This window comes from Lepidochelys olivacea (genome assembly GCF_965140295.1).
Source record: "Lepidochelys olivacea isolate rLepOli2 genome assembly, chromosome: 2".
NCBI classification, from domain to species: domain Eukaryota; kingdom Metazoa; phylum Chordata; order Testudines; family Cheloniidae; genus Lepidochelys; species Lepidochelys olivacea.
This window is the reverse complement of record NC_140412.1, coordinates 16220079-16245131: the sequence shown is the minus strand read 5'-3', so window position 1 is coordinate 16245131 and position 25053 is coordinate 16220079. Positions and strand designations below refer to the sequence as shown.

Sequence of the window (25053 nt, the reverse complement as noted above, 5' to 3'; positions counted from 1 at the left end):
TCACTCCCATGGTAGAGAGATGATAATGCTGGTGTTGCCACAGTTGCCCATGGTTGGACTGTTGCTTGTGGTGCAAGAGAACATGCATTGTTTTGGAAACCCGGGGTGATGAGCAGTGACTTCAGAACTTCCAAACGAGGAAATCGCACCTCATGGAGCTGTGTGAGGGAGCTTGCACCAAACCTCCACTGCCAGAACATTCGACTCAGGAAACTGGGTGATTATTGCCCTGTGGAAGCTGGCAGCACCAGCTGTAGGTCCACTGCAAACCATTTCAGGGTTGGAAAATCCATTGTCGGGGTCGTGTTCATGCAGGTCTGTAATGCTGTTAACACTGATCTACCCACAGGTGGCTGCCATAAGAAAAGTTCCAGAAATAATAGCTGAATTTGAGAAGATGGGGCTTCCAAACTGTGCAGGGGCCATTGATGGCACTCATAGCCCAATATTTTGCCCACCAAAAGGGGCCAAGTGGTTGTGAACCAAAAAGTTTATTATTCACGCATTCTGCAAGGCTTAGTGGACCACTGAGGCAGATTCATTAATACCAACACGGGAAAGGTTCGTGACACTATGGTGCTGAGAAGATTGGGATTGTTCTTGAAGGGGGAAAGAAGGCCCATTATTCCCCAGAAACTATATGGTTCTCTACAGTGTGTCTGTGCCAGGTTTTGTTTTGGCATTACCGCTCCTAAGTTGGCTCATGAAACCATACCCCAGCATCCACGGGAATTCACTTACAGAATCAGTAGCTGTAGAATGGTCATGGAGTGTGTGTTTGGCAGGCTGAACTCTCGTTCGCCGTGCCTGTGCCCCCGTCTGGATGCCAACGTGACAAATGCTGTTCATATAATCATTGTCTGCTGCACTCTCTCTAACATTTGGGAGGGTAAAGGGGAGTGCTTCCATCCCGAGTGGGCCCAGCATAAGTCTGGTTTACAAACCCTGTACAGGCAGCTGGATCCCGTCCACCTGGGAGGGAAATCATGTACACAGGCAAGGGAAATCAGGGATTCCAAATGTGCACACTTCTCAGAACAGCACAGGGGCAGAGGGGGGTACTTTGTGAGGGTTTAGTTTCCCTGTAGCTGAAGGTCATTAGCTAATCCACAGATATCCACCTTATATCCGAGGCTCATTTTTGCTGATCGGATGTGGATACAAATTTTGTATTCAGGCAGAACTCTAGACACCTTCACACCATAGGTGCTTGAACTAGGGGTGCAGAAGAAGCTGATGCACCCCCTGGCTTGAAGTGGTTTCCATCATATCTAGGGTTTGCCGTTTGACTCAATGGCCCTCAGCACCTCCCCTATAAAAATTGTTCCAGCGCCCCTGCTTCTCACCCTGTGCAACTGCTGAAGAGCGTGAGGGGACATGGGCAGGCTCTTGTGGGGGTTACACAGCTTTGTGAGGGTTTCGTTCCCCTGTAGCTGAAGGTTGTTAGCTATTCCTTCCTGTGACTACTCACACATTACAGATAATTCTAACAAGGCACCTCCCCTGGGTTAACACCTTTTGGGTTAGATTTGTGCTGCCAGGGGGGTAGCCGAGTTGTCATGTGGACATTGTGCAATGCTTTTGCCCTAACTGTTCACACTTCTCTACAAACCTGTTACCAAGTGCACTCAATCTCTAAGAATCTTACACCTACATTTGTTTTGCAGGAGTGTGCGTGTGCTCATTCATTTTTATCCACGTTTTGTCAGCACTGCTAACTGCACTGAAAGGCTATTATGGATAATCACTAGTAAGGTTGAAACTCGTCAAGGATTTGCGGCGGGGGGCGGGACGGGGGAGAGCTGTTTAATCACTGATGCCTCTGTTGTTACTTGAATTATGTTTTGTTTTTCTGCATGTGAACCAAGCCGTGTTTATCTCCCCATTTTCTGGGTTAGAGACAAGGTGGGTGAGATAATATCTTTTATTGGACCAACTTCTGTCGGTGATTACCTCATCTACCTTGTCTCTCTGATGTCCTGGGATGGACACAGCTGCATCAACACTGCACACATTTCCTGCGTTGTGAGTTCTGGTACGTTTAGAACTAGCAGTGCTTTCTGTGGGCACGTGTCATAAATATAAAGGGAAGGGGAACCACCTTTCTGTATACAGAACTATAAAATCCCTCCTGGCCAGAGGCAACACCCCTTCACCTGTAAAGGGTTAAGAAGCTAAGAGAACCTTGCTGGCATCTGACCAAAATGACCACTGCGGAGACAAGTTACTTTCAAAGCTGGAGTGGGAGGGGAAACAAAGGGTCTGTCTGTCTGTGTGATGCTTTTGCAGGGAACAGAACAAGAATGGAGTATTAGAACTTGTTAGTAAGTAATCTAGCTAGAAATGCGTTAGATTTCCTTTTGTTTAAATGGCTGGTAAATAAGTTGTGCTGAATGGAATGTATATTCCTGTTTTTGTGTCTTTTTGTAACTTAAGGTTTTGCCTAAAGGGATTCTCTCTGTTTTGAATCTGATTACCCTGTAAGGTATTTACCGTCCTTATTTTACAGAGGTGATTCTTTTACTTTTTCTTTAATTAAAATTCTTCTTTTAAGATCCTGACTGTTTTTTCATTGTTCTTAAGATCCAAGGGTTTGTGTTTGTGTTCACCTATGCAAATTGGTGAGGATTTTTATCAAGCCTTCCCAGGAAAGGGGGTGGCTTGGGGGGATATTTTGGGGGAAAGACGTCTCCAAGTGGGCTCTTTCCCTGTTCTTTGTTTCACGTGCTTGGTGGTGGCAGCATAGGGTTCAAGGACAAGGCAAAGTTTGTACCTTGAGGAAGTTTTTAACCTAAGCTGGTAAGAATCAGCTTAGGGGGGTTTTCATGCAGGTCCCCACATCTGTACCCTAGAGTTCAGAGTGGGGAAGGAACCTTGACAGCACATAACTGCACTGTCCCCATCCCTCCCATGTATCCTTGGGACTTCAGATATTTCTTAATCCGGAGCGTGTCTTCACATACAGTGAAACTGTACCACTTCAGCGCTTCAGTGAAGATACTACTAGAGCTGCTCCCTTTAGCATAGTTACTCCACAGATTTGTAAGGCACTCAGATACTGTGGTAATGGGGGCCATATAAATACCCGAGGCCTGATCTGCACTAGAAATTACGTTGGTTTACCTACGTTGCTCAGGGATGTGGAAAACCCACAGCTCTGAGCAGCATAGTTAAGCCGACCTTACCCCAGTGTGGACAGCACTAGGTCAATGGAAGAATTTCTCTGTCAACCTAGCTACCGCATCTTGGGGAAATGGATTCCCTACGCTGACGGAAACAACTCTCCTGTCAGCGTAGGTAGGTAGTGTTTACGCTGTGCCACTGTAGCATTTCAAGTATAGACAAGCCCTAAAATAGATGAGACCACAAAATAGGGCTTAAGTGGAACAAGGCCTTTGCTGTTTGTGAATTTCACCCATTATGAGACAGTGCAAAAAAAAAAAAAAAGGGGTAAACCACAGTGCTTCCCTTATAGCAGGTGTTGTAACATAGGATATTTGTACATGTCAGCCCTTGGGAAATATTTATCACAGAGTTCTGTACCCCAGACAGACTGAGAATGTGTAGGTCATGGTTCTCAACCTGTTTACCACTGAGCCACTTACGCAGCTCTCTGTGTGTTACGTGGGCTGCATCTACACAGTACATATACTACCTGTGTGGCCTTGTCACATAGGCCGCAGCGGAGTGCTGACTGGGTCACGGGTTGAGAACCACTGGTGTAGATCTACAGAATCTGGTGGTGGGGGTGGTATTTGTAATTTCTTTCCACTAGTGCCCACAATGCTTTCCAATCATAAAAGGAGGCATGGTCCTTACTCTGAAGAGCTCACAATGTAAGGGCTAGATTTTGACTAGTCCCAGCAAGGCTGCACAGAGCAATATACAGAAATAAGGTCTCCCCCCAGTGCACTGGTTCAGCCCTGTCAGGGATACCTCGATCAAGGTTGGGGTATTTGGTGGGAGAGGCTGTGCACCTGATATTTCCTTCCCCTCCTTTTTACTAAGTTGTTGAGGAAATGGTGGAGACGAGGTGGAGCCATGGCTCCATCCCCCCAGGCACTGGCCAGAGGGTGGGTTGAAGTAACCTAATATCTCCCTCAAGCAGAGAAAGTCAGAACAAGATCCAATGGCTGGAAGTTAAAGCCAGACAAATTCAGATTAGAAATAAGGCACACATTTTTAACAGTGGGGGGTGAATAACCATTGGAACAGACTACCAAGGGAAGTGGTGGATTCCACATCTATTGAAGTCTTCAGATCAAGACTCGGATGCCTTTTGGATGATATGCTTTAGTCAAACGTAAGTTATTGAGCTCAATAAAGGGGAAAGTGGGTGAAAATCTACAGCCTGTGATACACAGAAGTTAGCTCCTCATACCTACGTCTGTCAGTGGTGTGAAAAAAACCACATCCCTGACTGAAATAGCTGTGCTGACCCGACCCCTAGTGTCGATGCAGCTACATCGATGAAAGAAAGCTTCCATCAATGTAGCCGCTGTCACATGCGGAAGTGTAAACTGTCTCTATGCTTCAGGGTTATGCCATCATAGCTACTGCAAATGTAGCTATGCCAGTATAGTCCCTGTAGTGTAGACATACCCTCAGACGAGATGACCTAAGATCCTTTCTGGTCTTAAAGACGTGTGTGTGTGTGTGTACACACGCACAGTGTCTTTAGTACACAGTAGACAGTACATGTATTGCAAGGAGGGATGCGTAGCCATTGTGAGAGTTGGGATTCTGTTTAGTTGGTGGACTAAGGTTTTGGCTTTTTCTGTCTTTTTCTCTGCTGGTACACCCACCCTAGTACAGACCCAGGCTGCCATGCACAGCCAGGAAACAGGGGGTGGGTGGATGGAAAGTTAGCGATATTATGCATTTATCCCATATATGCAGTCTGAGCTGTGCAGGCAGTCCCGTACACCCACAGCATCTGCAGTCAGTGGGGCTTCTCAAGAGCACAGGACCCCACCTGCATGGAACCCATTGCAGGAGTTAGTCACTGTAATGACCTCAGAGGAAAAACCTGCTATTAAGCTCCATCTATGATGAGAATTGACTCTTTAATTCCAACTCTTTATTTTGTCTCTTAACTAGCTTGAATCCATGACAGGGTTGTGCTGAGACTCTCACCTTTTGGCTAGCAAGTTTTCTTAATAGTCTCCTGTGAGGGACTTAGTCAAAAGCCATTTGAAAAAGTAAAATCACTATATACACTGTTTCCCCTTATCCACTGTTTGAAAGTTAACTCTTAACGCTATTCTAACATGTTGGAGAGGTACCATTTAGCCTTACAGAAGATGTGAAGGTTTGTCTCTACATATGCTACTCAGCTAGGTGCTTTATAATATACTGGGCCAAATTCACTGGCATACTAGAATTTTGCTTCCACAATGAAAGAAACTGTAAACTCAGGGTAACAGTCAGTTAAGCCATGTTTATGACTGCTTCTTGTCACCAGAACAGTGCAAAGCAACACACCACTGAATCTGGCCCATTGTTTTTAATGATTTTCTTACCTGGTTTTTTTATAATACTGAAGAAAGGCCCATAAGGCTATAATTCCTGAGCTTGGTAAACCTTAGCTCTGAAAGAGTTTGTAGAATGTAGATTATTTGACATAGGCTGCAGTTCTTTCTATCTATCTCCTACTGTCTATTATGTTAAGCCCTCTTCGGAAAATATTTCCTATTAGAGCTGACTGAAAATTTTCAAGTGGAAAATTGTTCGCTGGAATATACTGAGCTGATGAAATCGAAATATTTTGTGGGAATGTATCAACTTCATTGAAATTTTCACTGAGAAATTATTTAAAAGTTTCATTTCAATAAGGCCAAACATTTGATTTTGACTTTATCATTCCAATTCTTTATAATATATAATATAATATAATATAATATAATATAATATAATATATAGTCAAAATAAAATATTTTGGAATATTTGGTTTTGTGGAAAATTCAACTTTTCAAATCAGGACAAAACCAAATTTCAAAATCTCAGAATTTCAAAGGAGACAGAAATTCCATTTTTCAGCCAGCTCTGTTCCCATGTTGACAGCTGACTCACAAGACCCTAGTGACTCAATTTTACGATCTGACTGCTGAGCAAGGGCACCAAAATTCTTAGGACATTTTTGTGGTGACAAAAATTGTAAGCCAAGCACTATAAAGTGTTCTTCTAAGCGAATGAGCCTGATGTTTCATTGTTCCCTTAGCATCTGTGGCAGTTGTTGAATAATATAATGTGTCCATCACTAAATAGAAAATTAAAACATGGAATAAGGGCTGGATCATGCAAGGTGTTCAGCAATTAGCAGGACTGAGCACTCTCCATAAAAGATTATCCTCTTTACCCCACTCCTCCCTTTCTAAATTGCTCAAATCCATCAGCACCAATTCTTCAGTGAAAGATGCCACCAGTTCATTAGAAATGTAGTGATGCAGCCAGCCCCTAAAGACCTGATCTTCCATGGAATTGAATAGAAAGACAGCTACTGATTTCAGTGGGCTTTGAATCAGTTCCTTAGTGATAATGTTTCAGTTTCTTGCGAAAAATGTGCACTTATGTACACCATTAATTCTCACTCAGTGAAATGGAAACAAATTAGATGACAGATCTCCTAAAAATAAGAGGAAAAAAAAGGGAAAGAAACCAAGCTGCACTGAAATTGTGCAACTAACAGGGCACATTACCACTCTGTCACTTTTCTTTGTGTTTTATCCCATCACCTAGCCATTATCTAAGGGCCTTTCAGATCCCATGATAACGGTCATTGAAAACTGGACTGGAAAGAACACTAGAATGAGTAGTAAAGACCATCCTATGATGGCAACGGGATGGATTTTGTGACTTGAGACTTTTTTTCCCATCTCTAATTTCTGTGAATCTATTGGAAAAGCAATTATTCCTTCTGTAGCTTTTGGTACATTCTATGCAGGGTGGTGGAAAGATTTTTTTGTGGTGTTTGATGAAAACCAGACGCAGGTCAACAAAATAAAATATTCAGTATAAGTATCCATAGTAATTTGACTGGGAAGATTTAGATCCGTTTTGTTTCAGGAGGGCCAGCCATGATGACAAAGACAGCTTATTAGATGTTTCTGTCTGGAATGTTTTTAAAATATCTTACCAAATTTCAGCCCCCATGCACCTGTGCAAGTGTCTCCTGCAGAAAGGAAATCTCGATTCAAGCTTTTCAAGAAGTCGCTTTGTTTCCAAACCTGGAATCAATTCTGCCATTTAAAAACAGAATGTGAAAGATCTAAAAGGATAACAGATAACATCCCGAAATAACAGAGATATAAAAAGCCTCCAGGACTTGTCGGCTCCATCAAGAACAGGGGTGGGAAACTGGGCATGGCATGAGACAGCTCTCTGCATGCCGATCTCTGGATTCCCATGGAAACAGGAGTCTTTTTGCCTTGGCCCTGTCTCCTCCACCCCTCCTTACTTCTGTGGTCACATGTGTGCACCCTCTGACTTTACACCAGCTGAGGATCTGACCTGTGGTCTCTTTAGTATAACTGAAGTTTGATCCCCCATTTTCTTTGGGCTATATTGACTCACCCTGGAGGAAACCATGAGAGGGCTTCCCGGCAGGGAGCTTCCCAGCATGAGGGGGAGGGCTTGGAGGATTGTGAAGGTTGCACCCTCTTGCACCCTTGTAGATCCGTGGCATCTGTGGGGAAGGGATTTCCTCTCTGTCCTGGAAGTGCCCCTCACCTTGGCAGTATAGCCACAAGTGCAGCTGCACTGCTAATGTAGTAGCCATGAAGAGGACTCGGAGGGAGGTAATGCAGCTCCAAGCTGAATTACCTCCTGCTTTGATGTCCAGATGCAGATCGAAGGACTATGCAGCAGAAAGCAGCATCTCCCTACTGCATCCTTCCCATAAACCCCTACAGAGACCCCGGAGAGGGGCATCTTTGCGTGACAACAGCAGGGGTTGGAGACAGCACTCTGCCTTCCCATGGGAGTTCAGAGGTCAGCATGAAGAGTGCTGTCTCCCTGTGTGATTCTGCAGGGGGTGGTTTGAGCCTATGTACAGGACATTCTGTGAAATGTTTAACTTTTGTTTATTAAAAAAACCCTGATTTTGCTCTTAGAAATTTGAAGAAAGTCAAGGAAGAGCCAATAGCAAAACAGCCTTTTATCAGGCTCTGCAGAATTCCCTTGGAGGAGAGGACTCTAATTCCTTCATTGAAGATGCAGCTGCCTGGTACTATTCCTTCCAGCACTCGACTGCCGATTATGCATCATTTTCCCGGGCTTTGGAGAATGCCACACGGTAAGAAATTCATTTTAGGATTCTGTGGTGTGATTTGGGGTTAAACAGGTTTGGGTTTTCATCATTGTCAGATACACACTTAGATACTATGGTGGTGAGGACCTTACAAGCACCTGCATAGAGAGATGGGAAAAGGGAGGCTTTAGGATCTGGATTTCAGAGTAGGGTGGCTGTTTGGGGTTCTTTTTTCTTTTTCTTTCTGTTTATTTTAAATCTTCTAATAGCCATGTGCTGTTAGTAAAAGGAGGGAGATTAAATGGTTTTGGTGCCCTTTTGAAAATAGGTTTTCCACATCAGGTGCATTTTGGAGTAAAAAAAATATTAAGACCAAAAAGGTTACTGGACAGTGTTTCTCTAGGGTACCCTTTGCTATTAAAGATGATTTGGTTGCAAGAAGGGATTTTCTCACCCAGGTGATCCTCATCAGAGTATGACAGTTCCTGGGCCATATTTTTCAAAGATAGGTTACTGACGTTAGCCACCAGCATGCACAATTAGATATCTAAATAACTGGCCTGATTTTCAGGGGTTCTGAGCACCTTACAGCAGCTCTTGAAGGAACTAGACAAGTCCAAAAACTTTGAAAACCAGTAACTTTTATTTAGGTGGCTGAGTGTGGATTTAAATGCCTACCACATTCAGAGAGTCAGACTTCAAAATGTTGGCCTTTGCACTCATATGTATGTTATCAAAGTATAAAAATATAGCTTATCCTTTCTGGCAAGCTCTCCACAAATGGCTCTCCTATGGAAAACAATGAGATCTGCATACACAGAAGACTTGCAGGTTTGGGCATTAACTAATTATCACACCACCTCTGTGTATTATTGATCCCATTTCACAGACAGCTAAACTAAGGCAGAGAAAGCCTTTGAGCTTGATGCTTCATTTCCTGGCACCTTGTGTAGTCATTTACACCAGTGCACATTGACTGTAAAATGCCAGTCTCCTAAATTAGTGCACTAACTACTTCCTGGCTCCCTCCATGTACCTTCTCCTCCACTGCACCCATGCAAAGGTGGCTAAAATCTGGCCCTTTCGTGTTATTTGGAATAGATTAGAAAACGCTCCTCTTTGCAAAATCTACTCTTTGCTATCTTTGGTTAGCATACAGATTTGTTGTGAAGATTTCTCCTTATTCCCAAGTAGATGTATTTAGCGGTGGGTTAGTTTAACATGCTGAGCTATGTCATTGTCAATGTGAGGACCCGTCTGTTTCACACTTGCTTTTACAGGAGCCCTTGCCCCTGCAGTGTTTTGATTTCCAGTGTCTGTGCTACATAGTATGGTACTCCACTTGTGTCACTCTGCATACCACCGGACGCATGCTTTCCTTTTCAGTAGCCTGTCAGCCTTCATTTGCATTGCAGGCCACTGCCTCGGGAGAGGGAGCTGAAAGTGAGCCAAGGTTAATTTAGAAAATCTGATCCAAGAATCCAATGAATGAATGTGTTTGGGAAAGGCCTCTGGGTGGGCCTGGTGTGCCTGTGCATTGTGGCCCAGGGGAAAACAAGCAAGAAGCAGATGGCAGGCTGCAGTTTGCTTCTTGAAATGATATTTGGAGTTTTTTTATCAAGAATACCACTGTACTGGGTTTTCCTGCCATGTCCATCCATCTGTCATATTTATGGGGTGCCAATCACTGTAGTGTCTACGTACAACTTATTCCAGTATGGATCTTAGTACTAAACATGCTAAAAAGCTTGGGGAGAATTATGATAACTTGTGGGAATGCAGCATGGAAATTCCGGTATAGGTAAATCGGTCACTCATAAGAAGCACCACCTCTCAGCCCGTGTGATGGCTACCTCAGCAAGGAGCCATTATAATAATCAAACCTGGAACTTCCTTTCTGTCACATCTTTCATCCGAGGCCTGCCTCAAAATGTGCTATATATAGGGCCCCACCAAATTCATGGCCATGAAAAATGCATCATGGACCATGAAATCTGGTCTCCCCCTGTGAAATCTGGTCTTTTGGGTGCTTTTACACTATACTATACAGATGTCACAGGGAGACCAGCGTTCCTCAAATTGTCAGTCTTGACCCAAAAGGGAGTTACAGGGGGCCTCAGGGTGATTTTAGGGAGGTTGCAGTATTGCCACCCTTACTTCTGCGCTGCCGTCAAAGCTTCGCAGCTGGAGACTGATGGCTGTTGGCCGGGAGCCCAGCTCTGAAGGCAGTGCTGTCGCCAGGGAGCGGCGGCTGCTGACTGAGGGCCCAGTGCTGCAGACAGCAGCGTAGAAGTAGGGGTGGCAAAACCATACCATGCCATCCTTACTTCTGCGCTGCTGCTGGAAGCGGCTCTCCTTTCAGAGCTGGGATCCCGGCCAGCAGCAGCACAGAAATAAGGGTAGCAGTACCACAACCCCCCTACAATAACCTTGTGGCCCCCCTCCCCTCACACTTCCATTTTGAGTCAGGATCCCTACAATTACAACACCATGACATTTCAGATTTAAATAGCTGAAATCATGAAATTTGCGATTTAAAAAATCCTGTGACTGTGAAATTGACTAAAATGGACCGTGAATTTGGTAGGGCCCTAGCTATAAACACTAAAGAAGTCCCAGAGCACCCACCGTCCGGGGCGGGAGGGGATATTATTACCCACATTTATCAGATGAGTAAATTGATTCACAGAGATAAGTGAGTTGCGGAAACTCATACAGTGAGTAAGTAGAAGGTCCCGTAACAGAACCCAGGTCACCAAAATTCTAGTCCCTTGTTCTAACCACTAGGGTGGAAGTGTTTACTCCAGGCTATGCCAGACATTTCAGAGAGGAGAAGGTGGTTATACGTACCTTATAAATACTGAAGAGACAGCTAGATAGGGAGGAAGAAATGTTTAAAAAATAATTGGGTAAATATATAAACCCAGACCAGTTTCATGTTACGGGGCTATAATTTTTCTGTCAAGTTCTAGTGGGGTCACAAACCATGAGAAAGAAGCCTAAGTGGTTAAGCTGTAACCCACATGCCCTATGTATTACGATGTAGGAGTATTGCTGGGGTTTGGTTTTGATTTTAATTTGCTTTGGGAGTGTTCTTAGATCTCTTTTCCAGCTTTAAATTGTTTCATCATTTTTTTCTATACAGTATTTTCTAAGCTATAAGAAGGTACACAAACCCACACATACTCTCCATGCTATTTGTCTCTATTCTTAAAATACACAAGGAAACTTTTTTTTTTCAATTATCCAAGCTTCTTCTGCACCTAGAATCCTAACAGGTGTTTGCAGAGATACACGGGGTTTAAAGTGTTGTTGTGTCTCATTTTTGTTGTTTAAAATTTTCCGAGAATATTTGACTCCTTTCCCTGCTCCACCTGCATAGAATTTAGTTTTTAACGGTCCGTTGATTTCAGAATCCTCCTCCAGAACTAATGGTCTCTAAGTGATGTAGCTTCTGATATTTCAAAACCTCATGCTTACAGGTTTATGAAGAATAGCAGCTTTAGTTTTTAATGGGTGTTGCCTGCCGTTACTCCTACAGAGAGTTGTGATCAGTCAGCCCGTGTCTTTGTGGTCTCTGAGCTGAGGTTCTGTGAACTTAAAATAAATTCTGGTGAACTAAAATAGCTGCCCTAGGGAGGGGCCATGTAGTTGAAATGCTTAAATAAAGAAATGAATTGTTGTGTTCCTCTTACATTATTCTTTCCCCTCACCGCTTGCTCATGGCAGTTCCTAGAAAAGCTCTATGTAGCAAAAAGGAGGACTTGTGGCACCTTAGAGACTAATCAATTTATTTGAGCATAAGCTTTCGTGAGCTACAGCTCACTTCATCGGATGCATACTGTGGAAAGTGTAGAAGATCTTTTTAAACACGCAAAGCATGAAAAAATACCTCCTCCCACCCCACTCTCCTACTGGTAATAGCTTATCTAAAGTGATCGCTCTCCTTACAACGTGCATGATAATCAAAGGAGAGTGATCACTTTAGATAAGCTATTACCAGCAGGAGAGTGGGGTGGGGGGAGGTATTTTTTCATGCTTTGCGTGTATAAAAAGATCTTCTACACTTTCCACAGTATGCATCAGATGAAGTGAGCTGTAGCTCACGAAAGCTTATGCTCAAATAAATTGGTTAGTCTCTAAGGTGCCACAAGCACTCCTTTTCTTTTTGCGAATACAGACTAACACGGCTGTTACTCTGAAACCTGTCTCTATGTAGCAGCAAGGGTAGCATATTCACTGCAATGAACAAGGATTGAAATCTCTGACTTTCATACCATGTATGCGTATATATCTATGTAGATCTGGATGTACACATACACATACTGTCTTGTGTGAAATCTTTGTGCATATAATGCAAGTGTGTGGTGGTGATTTCTATGTGATACATTTCTGAGCCATGTGGTAAATTAGAGTTGTCATGCAACTGGAATCACTTTACGCTTTACTCTGCCCACAAAACCATCTCTCCCAGACAGCTGCTTATCCTATTCTGTATCCCCAAGCAGTGTCAAATGGATGTCTTTTAAAACATGCCAAATAAATGTTCCTTTCCTTCTCCCAAACGCAGAAGTTCCCTTCAAAATTACACAGAACCGAGATCCAGAATGGGCGATACTCAGCTTTAGTCAATGAGCTATTTAAGTGCTTTCACAAAATGTCACTGAATACATATTTTGCAAATCACTGGAGCAAGAAGTAGGAGATCTATACCATTAGAAAGCCAAGAATCAATGAGAAAATGCTTCCTAGGCATGCAAGCTCCTGAAATATCAGATTTTAAATATGCAACATTATTAAGCATGGAAAAGCATAATTTTAGGGCATATTTTTTAGAGCTTTCTAAACAACATTGGCTACAACTGCCCTCTCCTTCTCCCAGTGGAGCATGGGAGCGCAGAGGATCTCATTGATCCCACTGGGAAGGAAGGCAGAAGCCATTCTGGGAGACCCGAGGAAGCCTGTTGTCAAAAATAGAACGATTATTTAAAGTCTTTTCTAGTTAATAATTGTTTCCATATGAGAATATTCTCTTCTTTGCCTCTTTTCAGTGACCACTTTATCACCTGTCCCATTATCAGCATGGCCAAGCACTGGGCTGATAACTCCAGAGGGAATGTCTTCATGTACCATGTGCCTGTGAGCTCCTCTCAGAGCAGGTAAGATCTGTCTTACCTTGTTGTTTGGATGTGGAGTTTGTGAAACCAAAACCAGGGTAGTCTGGTCTGGTTTTGTCTGTGCTCTACATTGGACAAGTCACTGGACCAGCTTTCTCTTCTTTGCATGGTGATGGGCATAAGTCATCCATGGTCACTAGGCTTGCTTTTTTAAGGGTGATGATTCTTGATAAAGCCCAAAAGGGAAAGGGGTGGAATTTTGAGATGCGCTAAGCATTGGTTTAAGCCCACTCCTGAGGAAGTCAATGGAGCTTTACCATTGATTGTTTGCCCAACGATGGGGAGCTTAATGATGACCTTCTGACTAGAGAGGATGGATGACCAGGTTAAAGCAGTGGACTGAGACTCAGGAGATCTAGCTTCATTTTCCAGCTGTGCCACAGATAACCTGTGTGACCTTGGGCAGGTCACTGCACCAGACTCTGGGCCCTGAACTAGTCCCTGTCCACCTCTCTGGTGGCACTAACAGGCCACAAAGGAATTCCAATGGTCCCTGGAAAACTTCCCCAGTGCAGGAGCACTTTGTGCTGCGGCCATTCTTGGTTGCAGAGCAGCCCCATGGCAGCTGTGGCAAGACTGTCATATCTTAGAGCAACCTTCTGGGATGCTATAATTTAACCAGGGTTTGCATTAGTTTCCAGAGCAAGCTGAACCTGGGGGGGGGGGTGACGGTCACTTAAAGCCATCTTTCTCTCTCCTCTGCGCCTTGGCTGCACCTTCTGAGAGTTCACTGGGAAAGTTACTCACATACGTGAGTGTTTGCAAGATTGGGGCCTAAGCCAAGCATGTCTGACCTTAGCATGAGGGGGTTCCTTTTTGTGACTCTAGGGGATTACTCACATTATGTGGAGAAGCAGCATCAAGTTTTAAAAGAAAAGGTTAAAACTCCAACTAGAAACAACTTCTCAAACAATTTTTTTAATGGTTTTGATAAGTACTGAAGCCCAACCCCCCAATTCTACTGGGCTGCAAGTATCCTCTTCCATAGTGGATAACTGCACATTATGAAGGTTAATCAGCTTTTACTTGTTTTATCTGAAGATTTTCAAACTTGTTTAAAAATGTCCCTCCAGAGAAGTGAAGGCTGGGCAGCCTAGTTTTCAGCTAGTGGTTGGGGCTTTTCACTACCACGAGAAGCACCCCGCTGCATTGGTTTCTGCTCCTGGTTCCTTTCTTTCGAGGCCAGAAGTGTCAGAGAGTCAGTAAAGGCAACTTCTCACATCATTGCTGCTAAAGACCTCGAATGAGCAAAGCACTAAGCAGATACTTACCCTTAAGCACATTCTTAGAGTGTGTTCTTGAATTGGGGCCATGGTGTTTCTACAGCAATTTTCTCTCTCCATGTCCTCCATTCACCTGGTCCAATAGTGTCTTTTAAGATATATGGCACTGTGGCTAGAGCTCTCTCTTTTCCCAGTGTCTCCCTGAGGAGACGGGATGGCTGAGTGGGTAGAGGTTTTGTTTTGGTGGGTCGGGAGGGCATTGTAGCTGAAGTTAGGCTACAAGCTGAGAATACATTTGTTTCTGATTGCATGGCAGAGAGCATTTTAAAACCAACTGAGATCTGGGCTACAGATGATGGCCACTGTGGTGTTGTAGCAGATACAGTGACTTTATTTAAAGCAGAGAAGAGCTGACTTCCTGGGGAGCCGTCATTTCATCAGGAACTCTTACAGGAACAGTCACACAATGTTCTGTCTGGTTACCAATGTACTTAGATAAGTGACTTTTACAAGACGCCAAATGGAACAGAGATGCACTCCACCAAAATCCAGCAGGAGAAAAAGGAAGGTGTGTTCTCAATTTAGCCAGCAAGTTTCATCTTGCGGGAGAATGGAAGTCGCTCACTCATTGGCTATATGGGGGGGTAGACATGATAGTGTTTGTGGATCCCATAAGAAGTGTTTTAGAACCACAGAAATCAAGGAGGATTCAGCAAACTTTCCCCCTCATCTTGTCCCATTAGAGATCTTGTTTGTATCCGCAAGATTTACTACTTCTCAAACTCCCCATATCAGTAAGCGTTTATATAGCTTTTCCTGGCTTGAGTACACATTCTTGAAATATTTATATGTTAGCCAGTCTTCATCTAAGCCAGCTCTTTCAGTCTTGTTTCATGCTTTCCAGCCAAACGTATTACATTCTTTGTGCCGCCCTTTTGGTCAGTTCAGAACAGATTGTACAAGAAAATTAGTTGGAGCAAAGATTATTAGTTCACTTTCCCATAGCCACTTACAAAAAATCTGGTGCCTGACACTAAGGAGGTAGAAAGGTGTAGTCTAGTGGTGAAAACACAAGGCAGGGAGCCAGGAACTCCTCAGTTAGAATCTCAGGCTCTCTGAGTAGCCTGGAGCTAAGTCACTTATAATGAGAACTGGGCCCAAACTGGAATGTTAGATCTGAGTCTTCCAAGTGTCAGGTTCAGGTTGGAGGTAAACTTCATGATCCAGGCACAACTTTACTTATGCTTTAATTTAAAAAAAAAAGAAAAGAAACAAAAATGATGTTAAAAGAGTTTTATTTAGGTTGCAAAGTCAAACCCTTAAAAGTTAGGAAATACCAGAATTTAGAGCCAGTTGAATGATTGAATGTGAGTAATTCAGATGACACATTTTGGAATATTCATTTGAATACACTATTCATAAACACAGTTTCTCATAATTTAGCTACCTCTATAGATTTCCCAGGCAATTGGAAATTTTTCCATAAATCTCTGAATACATTTTTACAGGTATATTTTTCACTATTTCCGCAGCTTTCCTTCAAGCCATGAGAAGTTCAGATTTGCACCTGTGTCTAGTTTTTACATCTTGAGCCTAACTCTAGTATATGGAAATGTTTGAGACAGGGAAGCTGCAAGATACGACTCAACTTTATTGACTTGCAGAGTGTTTTGTACAAGCTGTAATAATTTCACATGGAAGAGAGGAAGGACAGCCCAGTGGTTAGGAGCTACCCTGGGACTTGAGAGAGACAGGTTTGATTCCCTGATCTGCTATAGACTTTGTGTGTGACATTGGGCAAAGTCATTTAGCCTCTCTGTGTTGCAGTTCAGTTCTCCATCTGTCAAATGTAGACAACAGCACTTCCCTACTTCACAGAGGTATTGTAAGGATAAATACATTAAACATTGTCATGTGATCAAGTACGACAATACTGGGGACCATATAAGTACCCAAGTTTCATAGATAGCAGTAATCATTATACTGTGAAGATGGCTGTTCCCAAACAGGTTGTTGCACAATACAATGATCCCTGCATGTCTTCTAGTTCCTACTCTACCCTGGAGTCAAAACTCAGTGTCCTGCTATATATGGCTTGATACTTTACACATACCTTGTGCATAAATCACACAGTCTAACATGTTGCAAGTCCTGTGTGTGTGTGCCACCGTAATATGCAGCGTAATTGTATCCATGTCAGTCCCAGGATATTAGAGAGACAAGGTGGGTGACAGATTTCAGAGTAACAGCCGTGTTAGTCTGTATTCGCAAAAAGAAAAGGAGTACTTGTGGCACCTTAGAGACTAACCAATTTATTTGAGCATGAGCTTTCGTGAGCTACAGCTCACTTCATCGGATGCATACCGTGGAAACTGCAGCAGACTTTATATATACACAGAGAATATGAAACAATACCTCCTCCCACCCCACTGTCCTGCTGGTAATAGCTTATCTAAAGTGATCATCAGGTGGGCCATTTCCAGCACAAATCCAGGTTTTCTCACCCTCCACCCCCCCACACAAATTCACTCTCCTGCTGGTGAGATAATATATTTTATTGGTCCACTAAAAGGCACTACCTAGTCCACTGTAAGTCATTAGGGTTCCCAAAACTTTTTATAGTTAATTAATAAATAACTGCAGAAGGCTAGAGGCATTACAGTATAGAGATGATGGTAAAAAGAGAATGTTGTCTTGCATTAGAATGTTTTTGATATGAATATATGCACACATAGTGTGTGCTATATTATTTTATACGTATACAAACACATGGATCTAGATGGAAAGAACAGTCGACACTTCTGTTTATTATATATGTGCAGAATTACAGGAAACCATTAACTGGGGGTTCTCAAGTAACGAAGTGGAACTTACAGAGAGTGAACTAATATCATTATCCATATGGTAAAATTCTCTCAGCTTGGCATGACACTGTGTCTGTTTTAGTCTTCAGTTTCTATTTGAGTAAGGAACATAATGCATAGCCAACTCCTGCATTAATGATCTGCAGCAAAAATATATAACCCAGATGTCTTTTTTTTTCTTTTACCATTTGCAGAAGACGTAAGGCCTTAGAGTAAACATTGGTTCTAAACAAAGCAGCAAGAATGTAGCTGCGCAGTGCTGTTTGTGTTTAGAGTGTAGAAATTCAGGATATAATTTTAGTTATAGGAAAAAGGAGACAGGATAAGTACATCATGACCACAATGATTCTGTCTGTTTGGTTTTGTAAATAGTACCGATAACAACAAAGAAGCTATTCATTAACCCTTTAGGCTGTTTCTATATAATCCCAGATGCGATCTGGCTTGTTGATGATTCATTAAGTGGCGCTGCTGTCATTGAATTATTACTATAGCAAAGCCCCAACATGGTTTTCAGGCCCACTGTGCAGCTGGAGGGCTGTCTTTCAGATGATATATAAAAATCAAGGTCCTTCTCACTTAAAGGGCCAGATAATGAGCTGGTGTTAATCAATGTAATTCCATCAAAGTCAGTGGAGCTACATTGGTTTACGCTAATTGAGGAGCTGTCCCACAGTCAGTAAAAATTCCATAATAGTTCTTACAAGAGTAATTGTTGTTAACCTTGACGTCCTGCCCAAATTCCTGTACCAGGAATTGCATTCTGCTTACTTTCTGTAACTTTAGTTGGGATACTGTATTCTTCACTTCTGTACTGTGGTGTGGGGTTGCTGTGTGCTATTGAACAGCTGCTACATACTCAGGGTTGTCTGCATTTCAGTAGCAGTAGATAGGATACTCATAAATAAAAGGTATGGGAAGAGTTCTTCATTCAGATTCAGTTTAGATGTGAATCTTCTCAACTGCGAAGTATATTGGTTTTCTGATTAATAACAATAATACAAATGGCTGTAAAACTTACCAATAATATGGCAGAATAAAAGCAGACATTCTGTATTTAACAGAATATATAAATTTCTTAAAATATATGTTTTAAGAAATTTATTTACTTACTTCATTAATTAATGATCACTGATGGGACGATTATGATGATCTAATCCGACCTTCTGCATAACAGGCCCAGGTGCAGTCAGCAGCCTACCATGTTGAGGCCCATTTTGTTAGGCGCTGTACAAGGAAATTGCTTCTAAGAACTTCTTATCTACAAGACAAAGCCTAACAGGTAGATGAGACAAACAGGTGGATTAAGATGGTGGGCAGGTGGACATGGTAACAAACACTGGAGGATGTGTGGAGATCTTAGCCAATCAGAATCAGTAATAAGAGTATACGTTTACACTTGCCAAGGTCTTGTCACTTTTCCCTCTAAAACCCTTCTAAAATCAGCTTTTTTCTCTCCATCGCTTCTGCTAAAACTTGGTTTTCTTCCCCTTGGACTATTATTATCTACTCTGCTCAAACCGCACTTCTCTTCTATCCATCCCATATGCTTCCACTAAAATAATCCTCCTTTCCCACTAATCTAACTATGTCACATCTCCTCAAGTCCCTTTGCTGATTCTCTGACATCTGGTCTACAGGTCCAAATATAATCTTTTTTCTAAAATTTCTTCCTTTAGGGTGGTCATATTCAGATTTGGGGGCCTCATTACTCAGCAGATCCAGTTCCTAATCCCAGCCAGGCTGGGGAGGGGCAGGACTTCCTCTTTCCCTGCATGGGCCACTCCTGGGGCTGGGTCAGACCCACCTCTGGGAACCTCCCCCGGCTGCAGGAAGCTCTGTGGCTGATGACTGGGATCCCAGCTCTGAAGGCAGCACCGCTGCCAGCAGCAGCACAGAAGTGAGAGTGGCATGGTACGGGGGGGTCGTCACTTTGAGGCAGCAGGGCCAGCCTTACGGGTGGGCACCCACCCATGGTGCTGTGGTAAGGGTGGTGCTGTGGTCCCCCAGCACACACACAGCCAGCCCAAGGCCCCTTTAGCCCCTTTAACAACCTTTAACCCCCCACGAGTGCTGGGCCTGGAGCCGGGGAGGGGCAGGGCTCAGGGCACCCCAGCCGAGGGCTCCTACCATGTGTTGGGCTTCTACCATACGCCAGGCTCCACGGTCCCACCTTTGGGAACCTCCCCTGGCTCCAGCAAGCTGCTGCTGACAGTGGCGCAGAAGGGTGGCAATATCATACCATGACACCCTCACTTCTGCGCTGCTGCTGGCGGCAGGTCTGCCTTCAGAGCTGGGCTCCCGGCCAGCAGCCGCTGCTCTCCAACTGCCCAGCTCAGAAGGCAGCACCAGCACTGAAGTAAGGGTTGCAATCCCACAACTCCCTCTTCCCCCCAAGAGCCAGATTTCATGGGGGAGACCAGATTTCACAGTCTGTGGTGCATTTTTCACAGCCATGAATTTGGTAGGGCCATACTGATGGACAGGGAAAACAGCAGCAATCTAGTGTCACAGCAACACCAAGCTAAAAGTCTTGGGGGACCAAAAAATGCAAAAGTATCCTTTGAAACTGCACACATCAACCAAAGTCCCAAGTCTTCAAGCATTCAGTTTCCATATGTGCAGTCTGGCATTTGGAATCCACATTTTGGATTGCATAAAATGCATCCATCTTCCTAGCCCCTTATTGGAGCTCTGGCCCTCAGAGTCTCTGTCAGTTGTCATGAGCATGCTTGACCTGAATGGATGTCTTTTTAAATACATTCTCTAGATGAACCACGTTTTACTGGGTTTAATGCAGGAATTACTGGATAAAATTCCATGGCCTATGTTATGCAGCAGTTTAGACTAGATGATCACAATGACCCATTCTGGAATTAAAAAGCTAATAACGTAAACATTCACATTCTTGACTTGGATCACTGTTTCCATTAGCTAACATCTGTTTGATTCAATTTGTACATCCCTACTGTATAGTTGAAAACTTTATATATTAGAAGTAAATAGTATATAGTGATTGAATCATAGGAAAATACACAAGAAAGGTCAGGATATTCTTGCAATTCAAATGTATTCACGTGGGCCTGTTTAATACAAGGGTGACAGTTTTATGCCAGTAGGAATGGTCATTCCTGTAAGTTTTTTCCATATGTTCCGATTTTCCTTAAAGAAACCAAGAGAAATGTTTTTCTCTTTTATATATTCTACCACTTGTCTGAAAGGATTATGTAATATGTGGAGACACAAGGAGCCAAATGTATCCCTGGAGGCTATGAGATCACACCTGGGATTAATTTGGCCCACTACGCTGCTATAAATGTTTAGCTTTTTTTTTCTTCTTTGTCTACAGCCAACTAGTATCTTCTTCACTAGTGGTTTGGTTTTATTTTTTTGCTAGTCATAAGGATGAACATAGAAATACAAGCAAAATGCTTAAAGTGCTGGAAGATTGCTCCTTTTCTAGAAGATTGATTTAGATTGCTGCTGCCAGGGTCATCACCAGACACTGATTCTTTCTCTGTAAATCTATCAGTATTCATTTAAAGGGAATTTAGAAGTCTGTACAAAGAAGTGAATTTATCATTTCCGATACTTGAGAAAAGAATTCTGCATTTGTACCATTTCATCTGATTTTCAAAGTGGCCAAAAGATTGTGCAAATGTGTGATCCATTATGTATAAATGAAATTTGGAATCATATTCTTCAGCTATACAGCTGGCTTCATTAAAGTCACTGGGAGTTTTGTTGTTGATCTCATCGAGGCCTAGATTTCACCCATGTTGTTCTGTCAAATCAGTCTGAAAATGTTACCTTCTAACCATAAATAACTCGTGATTCTTTTCTAATCACATAGAATCTAGTGCCTTGAGCATGAAGCTGGGCACCAGGAACTCTGAATTCTGGTCTCAGCTCTGACACTGATGCTGACTCCCTCTGTAGCCTGTTGCAAAGTCACTTAAAATTCAGTTCTTCTGTTACAAAGGACTATCGAAAAATGATACTTTTTCAATCCCCAGATCTACTGCAGATCCACATCTAATGACTAGTATAAATCTTAGTACATTGCTTTACTCCTGTTAGCCCCACCACAGCCAAGAAACAGTGCAGGGTTCTATTTCTTCTTGTGCATCAACAGGGTTGTTTACTACATTCCAGTTAGAGGTCCAGTTGCACCTCTGCAAATAAGTCTGCACACATGCCATGTAGGGAATAATTTGGCCTGCAGAACGTTCATGACTGGTGATGATCCAAGAGGAGAAAAGAACATAGCTTGTTGCTCAGATCCCCAGCTAAGATTGCAAGGCTGGCAGGTAAATCCACTGAGGCTAATGCTATATGTTATTAAAGCTAACGTTAAAAAAAAGTTATACAATACACAGGTTGGGAAAACAGTGTCTGTACATCTGGGTATAGTGCTTAGATTATCCACAAATACAAAGTTAGTTTTCTAAAAGGCATATGATACATAGCGTACAAAATCAGCAATAACCCAAATGTAGGTGAATAGATTTAACAATCCAGTTTAGATCTTAGAATCCGAGTACTCGGATAAAATCACTCATGAAAAACTGTACAGAGATTTGGTTGTGGAAAGCAAACGTAGAACACGACAGGGGCACGCTCTAGGGCTGCAGCTGCAGTGCGGTGGTGCCTCTTTGTAGACACGCGGACCAGAGGGGTTCTCCCATCGCTGTAGTTAATCTATCCCCCCAAGAGGCGGTACCTAGGACAATGAAAAAATTCTTCCATCGACCTAATGCTGTCTACACTGTGGGTTAGGTTGGCTTAACTATGTGGCTCAGGGGTGTGAATTTTTCCCAGCCCGGAGCGACACAGATGAGTTGATCTAATTTACCAAGAGAGGCCAGCCTTCACAGTCCGTCACCTCGTTTAGTAGTTGTCATGGTGGTACTGCCCACTGGGATATGCATAGGTCTGGCTTGGTACCACATGGCATTGCAGGATTTTGCTCAATGTCTGCAACCAAAACCAAGGCAGGGTTGAAGGTCTAAGCTTCTCCAAATCAGCTGCTATTCCATGTTTGCCTCAAACATCTCATCAGACTCTGTCATTGCTTTGCATTTCCCCCACCCAGGTCCTACCATGCTCACTACCCAAAAGAGCAAGGTTCAAAACAATATAGCTTGGGAAGCAGGGGACTTTTGTTGCCTATAAGTTACTTAGTACCATATCAGGAAATTTGAGTAAAGCTCTTCACATGGATTAAGACGGCATGAATTTTGGGGAGAGGATATCAACTAAATTCCACCCACACGTTATCTGAGCTGTGGCACTCCCCATCCTCGCCCCCGGTTTAAATCCCCATATATTTGTTCCCGTTGTGTAGCTATCAATAAGAATTTAATAGCACAAAACAGAATGGAAACATATGGCTAGACATGTCTGTCCTGTTCTGAGTCATACAGCTTAGACAATTCTAAGTCTGTCCTGTTAATAGTTATCTCTGCCTTTCAAGGAGGACGATATTAATCATCCTTGTTCAATGCAGTCAGAAAGACATTTTGCAAATAAACATCCTTTTGGTGAGTTTGCTGCTGACCTAGGTTTAGTTCATCTGGTTATTTCCATGGTTTTGTCAGTAGTTCTCATTAAAGAATTATGGTTATCTTGTTATTTTCAACTTTAGCATGATTGCAAAATAGTTTACAATTTATTGCCTTTGAATTGCAACATTGATTTATGTTGGATTATATCTTTGTCTGATGGAGAAACCAAAAAAAATTCACAAAACCAACTGAAAAGTAGAAGAATATGTGACTCCGAATGATGTAAGATTAGTTCAAATTGTTAGATCATGGGGTTAAGGAACATTTGATAGAGAGGAACAAAAGAGAAGGGTTCCATTTCAGAGTCCATCATTCATCTAAAATTCAAACCACTGTACAATACAAAAATGAATTTCTAGGGTGAAATAATGAACTAGATACAGGACATGGATAAAGTTCAGAATTATCTGCATATCTGCTAAGGGGAAATAATACAGAATGAGTCAGAATTTGAATGGGCAACAACAGCTGTATGTGTAGCTAAGATCCTGCTCAAGGAAACTATTGTGGTCTGTCGCATCACACTCTCCTGTTCTAATTGTGTGCCCTGAGTAGGGCTGGACAGAAAACAAGAACTCTACTTCATGAATAGTTCTGAAGTTTTGACATTTGTTTTTGTTCCACACGGGAGAATGAAAATTAGACTTTTCAGCATTTGCGAGAGACTGAGATCCCCATCCCTGAATACGCCCTAATGCAGTGATTAGTACACTCACCTGTGATGTGAGAGATCTAGCTTCAAGTCCAGGGCCGTCCCTACCCATACGCAAAGTACGCAGCTGCGTAGGGCACCAAGAAATGTGGGGCACCAATTTTCTTGGTGCCCTGCGCAGCTGCGTGCTGCTCCAGCCCCTGCCCTGCCTCTTGCCCATGGCCCCCACCCCTGCTCTGCCTCAGCCCCACCCCTGCTCTGCCCCAGCCCCACCCCCACTCTGCCCCTTCCCCAAAACCCCTGCCCTGCTCCGCCACAGCCCCACCCCCACTCCCCTGAGGACTGCCCCAGGGCTGGGCCTGCACTCACCGGCAGCAGGAAGTGCAGTGGCCCGGCCCCAGCTGTGTCACTGGTGAGTGCTGGGGAGCAGTTCCCCTCTGTCTCCCAAGCCAGCCCTGCCCCCACCTGCCCCTGCGGAGGCCTGGGGACCCATTCCCCACCCCACCCCACGGGATGGCTGCCTAGGGCCCCAGAATAGCTAGCGACGGCCCTGTTCAAGTCCTTACCCCCAGCCTATTCTGGGGGGCGCTCTCTCTCTCTCTCCAGAAATTCCATTCTGGATTCAAGGACAGTTTTGTCAATGACTATACATTTCGGAGTCAGTGGGCATTTTCAAATTAAAAATATTTAACTGAAAAATCCCCAACCAGTTCCACTCCTGAATTACTGGTTGACCTTGGGGAAGTCTCTTAGTGCCAGACTGTGCCACCTGGCTTTACGTATATTGAGTAGTGGCCTACTCTGTGAGTTCTCCCATTGAAATCAAGTACTGAGCAAGGTACAGTTCAATACAGGTAGTACAATACAGCCCTTAGCTTCTCTGTGGCTCAGTTTAGCAATCTGTAAAGCGGATACGCTTTCTCATAAGAGAGTTATCAGGCTGAGTCGATTAATGTTTGGAAAATGCTTTGAGATCCTTGAATGTAAAGTGCTATAGTAATATTATTGGGTGAAATCCTGGGCCTGTTCCCATTGGCAAAGCTCCCATGACTTCAATAGAACCAGGATTTCACTCATTACATATATTGTTACAATTGACTCTCTTCATCAGAGGTTTATTCATATAACTGATTTATTGCTTTAAAAGAGGTTTCTTTAGATAGTGCTGTTTTATAAACAGTAGTTTGGAGGGGGATATATTTTAATTTGAATGTCTGCATCTAAAAAAATATTGTTTAAAAGTCTCAGTTGCTGTTGCTCTTTACAGTAGAAACAACAAGGAGTCCTCATTGTTTTTGCTGATACAGACTAACACAGCTACC

At 43.1% G+C, this 25053-nt stretch overlaps 1 protein-coding gene across 1 annotated transcript in view; it reads left to right on the top strand.

Moving 5' to 3' along the window:
- Nucleotides 1-25053, top strand: part of TG (thyroglobulin) — a 197897-nt gene that overhangs the window by 164408 nt on the left and 8436 nt on the right. The window contains exons 41-42 of the mRNA XM_084619139.1: nucleotides 8112-8293; nucleotides 13300-13407. Coding sequence (XP_084475265.1) covers nucleotides 8112-8293; nucleotides 13300-13407 — 290 coding nt within the window. The remainder of the gene's footprint in view (nucleotides 1-8111; nucleotides 8294-13299; nucleotides 13408-25053) is intronic.